General features: G+C 47.3%; 1 protein-coding gene across 2 annotated transcripts; it reads right to left on the bottom strand.

The window, feature by feature from the left end:
• Positions 1 to 24: 24 nt before the first annotated feature.
• On the bottom strand, positions 25 to 9,517 carry Rexo4 (REX4 homolog, 3'-5' exonuclease). 2 transcript variants are annotated; one of them, XM_028757028.1, is made up of 8 exons: positions 8,979 to 9,517; positions 7,488 to 7,828; positions 5,772 to 5,909; positions 5,382 to 5,575; positions 4,080 to 4,168; positions 2,943 to 3,017; positions 1,924 to 1,998; positions 25 to 1,047 (listed from the first exon to the last, which is right to left on the bottom strand). In XM_028757028.1, the coding sequence occupies exons 1-8, from the start codon at positions 9,171 to 9,173 to the stop codon at positions 928 to 930; spliced, it is 1,227 nt and encodes a 408-aa protein (XP_028612861.1). In that variant the 5' UTR covers positions 9,174 to 9,517; the 3' UTR covers positions 25 to 927. The 2 variants fall into 2 exon arrangements, with proteins under 2 accessions (XP_028612861.1, XP_028612862.1); XM_028757029.1 differs by lacking the exon at positions 8,979 to 9,517 and adding an exon at positions 7,941 to 8,361.
• Between the last annotated feature and the right edge of the window lie 1,464 nt (positions 9,518 to 10,981).

The raw sequence follows: 10,981 nt of genomic DNA, 5'->3' as shown, positions 1-10,981 counted from the left end.
AAAAAACTGAACTTCCACACAGTCCATTTTTATCCATCCATTTATTTTTGACAGTGCTGGGAAAGGAACCCAGAGTTTTACACATAGTGAACAAGTGCTGAGTCACACCTCAGTCCACAGCTGCATTAAAAGTAGACATCTGTCACTATATGCATGGGTGCACCTGTTCTAAGAGTTGTCGGATATGTCCATAAAAACTTCACTGGTCACTCTGTACTTGTTACTAAATAGAAAAGCTGCTGTCAGGACAGTGGGAAGATGGCCTTTCTGCTTACAATGTTCCAGGTGGTAGTATCTTAGACCTCTGGATGTACCTGTGCCCCAAGGTTCACCCCAAGGATTGTTTGGAGAACACCATACTGGACATTGGCATCTAAGAACAACTCTGGGCCAAGCAAAGGACATAGGAATGAGAAAGTACCTCCAGCCCAATAGCTTTAAGAAAGTCCTCAACGGGCGGTTGTAGTGCTGGCTAGACTGGTTTGCAGCAGACTGAATGCTCTTAGTCTAGATCCCTTAGATCCAGCAGACCTTATCCCCTTACCTGCAAGAAAAGATGCTTCTTCCTCCTTAAGGGAAGGTGCTGAGTGCCCTGGCTGAAATCAGCTATGCTCACTATTAGTGGCAGCACAAGTGGTCAGCAGACATAGACTCTGCAGCACACTCATCCATTCCAATGATGGTCTCCATCCTTTGCACCTACACCTCTGACCTGACCAGTCTACCTCAACACACAGGCTCTGGTAGTCCAGGAGCAAGTTCCAGCCTCTCACATGCCACAGGCCCACAGCCATGGCTCCAAGAAAGCTCACCAGAGACAGAGTCCCTGCTGTGCAGAGACTTGACAGGCCTCATAACCCCATCCCACGGCCACTGGCTTGAGGAGTCACTAAAGGACGGGGTGGTGGCAACAGCAGTAGGATGGAGCTAAGCGTATTCGCTGCAGTGCTGTGGATTGGCGGCTGGGGCACGCCGGTCTGCAGTAATGCTCTCCCATTCCCGTTTCACCATGACGTAAAGCCTCATCGCTGCCTGGGCATCCTGGACCTGGGTGACAGACAGCAATGTTCCCCACTCAGCTAGCAAGAACATATGACTACAGGCCACAGAAGTAACCCTACAACTATTGAGTCTCCATGATAGCCACAGCACTGAGGCTGCAAAGCCAAAAGAGATATGCACCTCCCTGGGTGACTATGGTAGGGCACTGAAGGAGAGAACCATACAAAATGGCCGGGGCACCATTTTTAGCAAGAATCTGAAGCTAACTCCTGTGCTTTAGACTCAGCCACTCTGTTTATAGGGGCAGAAAGGGAGACCCCACCACAGGAGAAAGCTGGAGCTTCACAGCAGACACAGCTGAGACAGGCACAAGGGCTCAAAGAGTCAGAAGCTACACCACGGGGAACCTGTTCTCCTGAAGCAGACTGCCTGGCCAGGAGTACCCATTGGGACTGAGAACCTGAAATCACCTAGCCCTTTGCTAGGGTTTGGAAAAGTTCTAGCTCTCATGCCGGAGCCTAGGTCATCAGTGTGGCAATGTAGGGTAGTGAGACCTTTGAGAGCTGGGGTCTAATGGGAGGTCAGATGGCACTAGAAACACATAGGTAATTCTTGGGGTACCAGTCAGTTCTGCCAAGAATGACCTGCTTCTCCTTCCTCCTTGGCCGCTCTCCAATCAGCTAAGCCTCATTACCAGGAAGTCCAATCCTCAGGTATTAGTAAATAATAGGAAGTATACAAACAGTCTTCAATTAGACTGGTGAATTTTGTTTCTTTGTATTGAGTTCAAGTTAAATGTAAATATTTAAGATATAACAACATTCTGTAAGCCTGCTCTGCCTAGGGTCCTTTCCTGTTTCTATAGTCAAATGAAACATACCTAGGTGTTAAAGTTAGGGACCATTACCCATTGATACTTACTGAACAATGCTCTGCCTGTTGGACCTTGATCCCCAGAATTTTCTCAGAAAGTCGTTTCAGAGACGGTAGTCCACTCTGTAGATAAAAGAATACCACTGAGCCGGGCGGTAGTGGCGCACGCCTTTAATCCCAGCACTTGGGAGGCAGAGGCAGGCGGATTTCTGAGTTCGAGGCCAGCCTGGTCTACAGAGTGAGTTTCAGGACAGCCAAGGCTACACAGAGAAACCCTGTCTCGAAAAACCAAAAACTAAAAAAAAAAAAAAAAAGGATACCACTGAATGGCTTCCACAGGCTCTGCCCAAGGAGGACAGTTGGCTCCTGAGCATACCCAAGTGACCTGAAGTTTCCTTTTCACCAGGAGTCTTTGTGGCACTTATGGCGACAACCATCAGCCTGCTATGGCTGATGACTCTGCTCATCAGCCAGGAGAGAAGGAGCTGGGGGCTGGTGACAGTCCAAGTGGTGGAGTGCTTTTAATTTTTTTTGTTTGTTTGTTTTTTAAAGATAGGGTTTCTCCTTGTAGCTCCAGCTATCCTGGGACTTGCTCTGTAGTTCAGGCTGGCTTCAAACTCAGAGATCCACCTGCCTCTGCCTCCATAGTGCTGAGATTAAAGGTGTGAGCCACTACTCTGGCTTAGGTTTTTGTTTTTTATTTTAGTTATTATTAGTTACACACAGATATGTCTGGCTACATGTTGGCATATGAACATAACTACAGAGTCTGAGAAGGCTGGAGATGTCAGGGTTCCTGGGACCGGAGCTGCAGGGATTCTAAGTAACTGACATGCACTGAACTCAAGGCCCCTGTAAGAGTAGCAAGTGCTCTTAACCACTGAGCCATGTCTGAGGACAACCTCTCCTGCCTTCATGGGAGTTCCAGAGATCAAAATCAGGTTGCCAGACTTCTGTGACAAGCACTCTTAAAGGTTAAAATGAGAAACCTAAACAAACTCAATCCCTTTAGCCAGGGGGGTCAGTGCTAGGGACTAGTCATGGCACAAGACTCATTCATTACGTACCTTTACTCGACTTCTGAAGGGTTTGAATTTTTGGGTGTCCCTGATTTTCTTTTTTGGATGGTCAAGGAACAGAACCTAGAAAAAAATGACAGGTATCTCCATTTCAGTCTGTAACAATGGCCCCTGTTCCAAATATCATCTCACAGGGCACTCAGAAAAAGCAGTTTCTCAAATTAATTGCCCTGACTTAAAGTTATGCCCAATATTCAGAACCATGTTAATAAAACTAAAGTCTTGGCCAGGTGTGGTGCATACTTTTAATCTGAACACTCCAGAGGTGGAGGCAGGTGACTCTCTTGTGGATTCAAGGCCAGCCAGGACTATATAGTTAGCAAGGCCAGCCAGGACTATATAGTTAGCAAGGCAAGCCAGGGCTATATAGTGAGACCCTGTCTCAAAAAAGAAAAATAAAAGCTGGTTGTTCATGGGGAAGCAAGACATGAAATTTAACAGCTCACCCTGCAATGTAACAGACTTTTAGACTCATACGGTCCAAAAAAGTGACCCACTAGAGGAGGTAGGTGTGGCCCTAATGGTAGTCCTAAGGTGACTCATCATATTAGTGAGCAGGTGACTTTGGTTAATTTTTAATTGTCTTGTCTCTGGAGTCTTCTACACCAGATGACAACAGAGGTGTCCCTTCTGCCAAGTTGATTATGCTTCCGTTTTCCTGCTACACCAAATGGACCAGGCAGCAGTTTGCTTGTGAACTTAAAGAGATCCATTTAAAAACCTGGGCTACGTGGTCTTCCAGCATCACAGCAATGCCCAGATATAAACTGGATACATAACAAGAACCCTAGGGCTTTGACAGTGTACATAGATTTGTCCCTGGTCATGGAGCATACAGCTAGACGTCAGGCCATCTGCCACTTCAGGGAGGTAACATTCAAAGCCTCCCTACTTTGAGCTGTCAGTACTCTGGCACTGAAACCCCAATATAGTCAGGACCCCAAAAACTACCTAAATGTGGTCTCTTGAACACAACCAGAACTCAGGTACCGGACACTATTCCTAGAGAAATCCCAAGTAGAGATAAAAAATCAAAATGAAGAAGCCCCTAGAGTGGTGCTTTTGGAGACAGGAATGGCGGCTGTGTGTGGCTCACAGGAAGAGCCGGCGGCCCCAGCTCAGCACCTTTAGATCATTGTGGAGCGCATGCCCCACCAGGATCCTGCCCTTCAACATTTCTGCCACTTCCTTCTTCACAACTTCAAACGCTTCTCCTGAAAACCAAATGAAGAACTGGTTAACAACACATAACTCACCAAGATCCTAAGGGAAGTTCCTTCCATCCCTGGCCAGACTGGTAACAACAGGTCAGCCCCTTCATGATACACAAAGCTGTGGTGGGAGGTAGGTCCCTAGAAGGGAAGTAGAAAGGCTAGAAGGGACCCCACTGCGCCTTGTGCTCTGCTCCCACTTCTGGGGATAGTAGAAAAAAGACAAGAGCTCTACCCAAAGCCAATCACAATCAGTGGACTGGCACCAGACAACTACTGATGCTAACCTAGAAGTCCAAGAGCATTTAGGCTCTCTCAGGGACACCTGACAACATGCTTCCCATTCTTGTACTTATGACTTCCGAAGTGGACTCAGACTGGATCTCCACCAAAGACAGTACAAGGAAGGTTCCATGGACCCTAGGGTCTGCTCTGCTGCTCTTTCCCAGCAGACATGCTTTGGAGACCACTCTGTCCCCACCTCTACTAGAATGGACTCCAAAACCACTTCACCGCCCAACTCTACTCAGAGCTAAAGGACTAGCCTCTCTTCTGCTATAGAAAGAAAGAGCTGTTGGCCAGCCTATGGTTTAAGGAACAACAGAGCCATTTTGTTGGCTATGGGTACCAGGAGAAGCAAACAGGCAATGGGTGGTGAAGAGCAGAGAAAAGACCACAGGTTGCATCCCTAGTGGTCTCCAGGTCTTTCCAGGAGGCTCAGAGCATCCTAGATGTCCTCGTCTATTACAAATCAGACCCAGCTTCCCTCTGCTATGTTGGTTCACTTCTTCCAGCTACTCCCTATCTAGCTTCTGCCTCAGAAGCAGTCTTCTGACCTCTACCTGTTCTCAATGTCATGACCACAAGGATCCTGCTGGAGGCCTCTCTGCTAATACTGCACCAAAAAGACTCGTGATCTGTCCTCCCAGCTCCTACCTTGTAGCCTTCTCACTCTTTCAAGGTTCCTCTCCTGATCCTAGCACATTCACTCCCCTTTATCCCCCACGGCCACACAACAGAAAACAACCCAAGACCACAGCACACAAACAGCATAACAGCCAGAAAAGGCACCTTCTATATCTGCAGTCTGTTACTCTGGGGGAAAGGTAAGAAGTGTCAGGACTCCTGCCATCCATCCCATGTTCCGGAACACAAAAGAGGAAGTAGAAATAAAATCTCCACTGCTACGTTTAAATCTTACGGACGTCAGTCATACCCTGCTTCAGGTTCTCAGGCCGGATCCCACTGACGGCTGTCCTGTAGTCAGTCACTGGCTCAGTTGGCTTGATGTACTTGTCATAAACACATTTTCCATACTGGTTCACGATGGACACACGGGCTGCAATGCTCTCTTCCCCTTTGGGACCCACGCCCACCATCTCACAATCCAGAGCCAAGGCTTTTGTCAGGCTAGGGGAACCAAAGACCCCAGTATAATAAATATCATGGGCTGGGATTTTAGGCCAGTGAGCCAAGCCCATTCAGCACCATTTTGCACCCCTAATATCCCACTGGGCAGTCATGGCTCAGTGCTTGCTCCTCCTCCCGAGATCCCAGCCCCAGAAGGAATAACATTCCTAGCAGCTATGGCCCAAGCTCAGCTTACCCGTCAAAGGCCTGTTCCTTCACCAGGGAGATGGTACGCTTGCTCTGCCCCAGCCTCTTCCGTACCAGCATGGCTGCCTCTGGGCCGACAGCAGCCTCAATATCATCTGGATCCACATCATCAAACCAGATGTCTTCCCTATGAGACAAAGATAAGAACCCCTGGCTGTGAAAAGACCCAGAGCACTGGATGCCTCTTAAAAGGACCTCTGCCCACCAGACAGGGTGTGAGGAGCAGGAGGGTTGGCAGTGAGGGATAGCACCATAAAGGCTGGCAGGATTGTTCCCTGTCCACACTCAGTCTAGCTGAATCTGCTGCAGCACTTTTCTTTCACTGTTCTTTATTTCTTTCCTTTATCATTTGTATTCGTCTTTTTACCTGCAAGTGTATTCACCACTTGCATGCCAGGTGCCTGATGGGCAGAAGAGGGCATGTACCGGATCTCTGGAACTGGAGATTAACTCCAGCCTCTAGGAGAGCAGCCAACACTCTTAACCACTGAGCCATATTTCCAGCCTTCACCACTGTTCTTTTAATTTGCAAATATATCCATTATCTAAGACTCAGGAACTACAGATAAAACACAAAGAATGTGAAACAGTAGCATGTGACCTACTTCAGTACAAGGACCAGACATTTTCTAAACAATAGGTTTGTTATTGATCAAGAAACAGGTAGGAGTGCTTGCCAGAAAGGGACCTGTGCCTTGCACTGTGTTCACACTTTGGAAGAGTAAGAAAGAGTCATTATTGGGTGTTTCATGGTTATCTGGTGAATTCCAGCTTTCCAGCCTGACTTCAGTATCTTTACTCAAAAAGGCTCAACTGATGGGCCTCATACTTCCTGTTCATTTGTATTCTTCACTAGGATACCCTGACATCCCTCCCACCCCCAACATACACAAATGCTAAAGTAAATGTCTGTGTGTCTTCCCTGCTTATACCAGCCTTAGGAAGGAGGAGCCCTGTAGTCTCTCTAATCCAGCCTACCTATACAACTCAGAAGAGGCAGTTAAACTCATGTCCCTTTACCCTTCAGCAACTGTATCTTGTAGCTTGTCATGGGCTCACTTAGCTTGACCTGACACAACTCTCATAAACACACTTCCCATACTGGTTTTCAAAGAGATGTTCTCCTTCTCCTGGGGCCATGCCCTCCACTGCATAAACCAGGGTCAAATTTTTCTTTAGGTTCAAGGAAAGGCAGGAAAAGCCTAGATAGCAGGAAGCCAGCCTGCTTATAAGCATATTTCCTCCAGATAAGGTGTTGCCACAGTGCTCCTTAAATAGCCAAAAGACACTAAGCAATACACGGTACACTTTGGTCCCCCAAATTATACAGATGACCACACTGAGGAAGAAAGGATGCAAGAAACCTACCCAAAGCCATCAACTGGCAAACAAGGCAGGACTAGGTTTCACAGGAGTCTTTCTGGTTCCAGCACACATTACAACAAAGGTTTTGTTAGCTCTTACCTTGTACCAAGCTCTACCCTGGGGCCCAAAGACTGTATAATAGGGCTGCCTTCAGCAATCCACACTCTAGGAGGAACAAGTGACAAACAGACAGAACAAACATCATAGGGTTGGGTAGAAGATTGTACCAGGGCCAAATGGTGGTGAAGACAGTGGAGGCTCCCTGAGCATTCAGGACATCTGTATCTGTGGGCCCAGTAGCAAAGGAAGTTCCAGGCACCACAGCAGAGGTGATACTCACTCAGTGGGCATGGGCTGACTCAAGATGACAGCTGCCTCCTTAGCTTCTAACTTATGCTTGATTTCCCCTTGATGAGAAGAGATGTCACTATATGTCCTCTTCTTGGCTCCTTTTTTCTCCTCTGTTCCAGAGGTATTTGTGGGAGGTACTAGTATCTTCCTGTCCTTCTTAGGTGCAGATGTGACAGAGCCCCTAGTGGTCCTGTCTTTTTCTGTCTTCTTGTCTCCCTTTGATTTATCTGAGGTCCTTTTTCTGTTCTGCTGGATGATTTGGGGATGTATTTTGTCATCCATCTGAGAGACAAGAGGTTTTTCTGGGGCCTGTGACTTTTGTTTCAGCAGCTAATGGAATCAAAATTAAATATAAGCCACATTTATTATTTTTTTTAAAAGCCACATTTAAATTTTGAACGGAAATACCACAGATTAAAGAAACATGTGTGTACATGTGTACCTATCATCCACATAATCTCCCATCACCATCACTAATGGTGGTTTTCACTTCTTTACTTGGAGTTGCATTTAGAGTGACTTCCATGGTCACCAATGTGGGACACAATGATCACTTCCTTTACACTATCTCTGGAGGTTGGCTATAGCTCAGAGCCTGAGGAAGACCTGGAGAAAGAGAGTTCAATGGAAATTGATCCAGGCAGAGGAGAGGTCCAGGATAACAATTTCTTCCTGTATTCAAATCCCCAGTTAAGACCACAACAAGATGGCAGCCAGCTGAGAGATGTTGCAGCAAATTTCTACTTATTCACTCCCCTAACAGTTAAAATACCTGAAGGATTTAGATTCTTTTAGAAACCAGAGCCAACTCCAAGTTTCCTATAGTAAATATACACTCCATGAACATTTAATTTTACTTTACTTTCTTAGGAGAAAGAACAAGAACCAGTATACAGAGCCCAGACTGTGCACAAGGTTTGGCTGGTCCTGGGTGTTCAGATAGGAAAATCCACACTAAGGGAACAAGGTGGACTGTTGCTAAGGAGCTCAAGAACTTCTGATTGTGTTTCTTATTATCTGAGGCTCCATGACATATACTCTAGAAGACTACCTAAAGTCAATAGAGTGAACACACACTCAGTATCCCACTTACGCTGTTTACAGGCTGTGTGACCTTCTTTAACTCGAACCCCTTAAGCTCTGTGTCACAATTTCCTCGTCTAAGAAACAAGGACAGTAAAAGCATCTAACTAGTATGTAAGAATTTATGAGTGGAGGAGGCTCAGGACTGGGGGGGCCACTAGTGGTAGGAGGTCAACCACTAGTGTGGGTATACTCTGAGCTACATGAGTTCCAGAGCAGTCTGGGCCAGAGTTCTGGGGCATAGTTTAAGACGTTGGCAGGGTGGCAACCTAGATATGTGATTTATGATTGAGAAAAATAATTTGAGTAAAGCAGAGAACAACATCTCTTCCTCCTTCGGGGTCTGTGGCTACCTAACCGAAAGTTCGAGATGAAGGTGGCCTGTCGCCAGTCTCACCTCTTGCAGCGCCTTCCAATTTTGAGAAAAGTTCTCTGGGGCCTTTGGCGGTCGGCCTGCGTCAGCTGCGGGGCGGCTTCCCGGAGTCCCACTTCCTCCCAGCGCTTTGCTCTTCCTGAACTTCTTGGCTTTCTTCGTAGGGAGCTTCCTGATAGGCCCAGGTTGGGGCACTGGCGCGGTGGCCTTAGTCTTCATCTTCTTGCTCTCTGCAGCCCGAGTCTGAATTCAGGGAAGAGACTCGGACTCTGGCGATCGCAGAAGCATATCCTAGGAGGCAAGCGTGCCTCCACAGCGCGTGAGGTTTCCCTGGTTGTTCTTCTCTTCGCGATCTGCTAGAAACCGAGTCTGCATCTTTGGTTCCGCACGTATGCGGACTCCGCGACCAGACCGCTAGTTAGCACTGGGAGCTGACCACCCTGGCTAGTAGCGCCGCGGTTGGCTACCTAGAGTTTGACAGAAGGGAGCCCAGATTTTCACAAAGATCTGGTGTCCCGGGAGGGCGCAAACGAGGAGACGCTGGAACGCAGGAACAGGCTGGGGAACTACTCTCGGTGTGGCACTCAAGGGAGGACAGAAGAGGCAGAGGCGGAGCTTGTGTCGGCACAACCACACACTGCGAATACGGAGGCATTCCCCACGCCCGTCAGACTGGTTTGCTGGCTGCAAAGGCACGCCAGCAGTGTCCGATAAAAATGATAAAGCAAAATTTAATTCTTAACTGCAGTGTTAATAAATGACCGGCAATCTATACTTGACCCCGGTAGTGCAATACTTAACACAGATGGGGCTGTCACAAGTCGAATAGTTTACCCTTGGGTTTCTTTGCTTAGAGATATGCTGCAAAGCCAATGGACCACTTAGGAAAGTTAGGGAGCCACTTGGTGGTGGTTGTTAGGAAAAGTATCCAGTCAGGACCTCAAGACCAAGTTCCCAGCACAAAGTGAGCGACAAACTTCAAATCGGCAGTTAAAGAGACTAGGCCTAAGGAAAAGTCCAGGCAAGTCAATTTTTTTTTTTTTTGAGACAGGGTTTCTCTGTGTAGTCCTGGCTGTCCTGGAACTCACTCTGTAGACCAGGCTGGCCTCGAACTCAGAAATCCGCCTGCGTCTGCCTCCCAAGTGCTGGGATTAAAGGCGTGCACCACCACCGCCCGGCTACTTTTGGTTTTTTGAGACAGGGTTTCTCTATATAGCCCTGGCTGTCCTGGAACTGGCAAGTCAATTATTAATCGGAAAAAAAGTCCAGGCTCCAGCCTTCCTGCCCGGATAATGGTTCCGAAATGCCTAGAGGTAGAGTAAGATAAAGATCATCTACCTAGACTTCCAATGTGCTTTAAAACTAGCCTCTGAGCTCACTTGGTCTCTCTATCTTGGTAATGGGAGACCCCAGTATGCTGGACTTCTGCAGAATAAAACAGCCTTTGCATTTACATACTGTTTGAGTCCCAGGTGTCATTCTTTGGGGGAATCATGGACCCTTCCTTACAAAAGGAGATTTATTTGCCCCAGAGAGACAGAGGGCAGGAAATAAGAGACTTGAACAAGAGACAGAAGACAAAGGAGAGAGTTGAGGGTATTTGTCCTTGGAGACAAAGGACTTCCTCTGGATAGTGAGGAGACAGGAGTGGCGCGTAGGAAAATGACAATTTAGGTAGGTACAAAGGATGAGGTGTTTAATTTTAATTGGACATGTTAATTACATGAGCCAAAGGGGGCTTTTGCTTGCTGGGCTTCAGTGCTTTGATAGCTGGACCTTGGTAGTTAGCCTCAGGAGGAAGAAGAGGCCAAATAAGAGAATACACCTTGGTGGCTAGCTTTAGGAATGTAATCTGATGGTTTCTAGCAAGGGGAGAGGGGATGGGGGAAGGGTAAGGTTCACCATCTCAAGCTGGCCAGAGTCCCTTCAATGGTGGTCATGGTGGTGGCAAGGTATGTGCCAAATACCCTTGGCACCCCTCTCCCTCTTAAGTAAAAGACCCAGGGAATCTAGATGAATTCAATGAC

This window comes from Grammomys surdaster, unplaced genomic scaffold, assembly GCF_004785775.1.
Source record: "Grammomys surdaster isolate TR1022 unplaced genomic scaffold, NIH_TR_1.0 126133, whole genome shotgun sequence".
In the NCBI taxonomy this organism is placed as follows: domain Eukaryota; kingdom Metazoa; phylum Chordata; class Mammalia; order Rodentia; family Muridae; genus Grammomys; species Grammomys surdaster.
This window is presented reverse-complemented; position numbering and strand designations above follow the sequence as displayed.

Excerpts from the sequence above, each read along its gene's own strand:
- Rexo4 (XM_028757028.1), bottom strand. The coding sequence starts at position 9,173 with ATGAAGACTAAGGCCACCGCGCCAGTGCCCCAACCTGGGCCTATCAGG. Across the intron at positions 7,829-8,978 it reads ATTGGAAGGCGCTGCAAGAG|CTGCTGAAACAAAAGTCACA; the intron begins GTGAGACTGGCG and ends TGATTCCATTAG. Across the intron at positions 3,018-4,079 it reads CGCTCCACAATGATCTAAAG|GTTCTGTTCCTTGACCATCC; the intron begins GTGCTGAGCTGG and ends ATTTTTTTCTAG.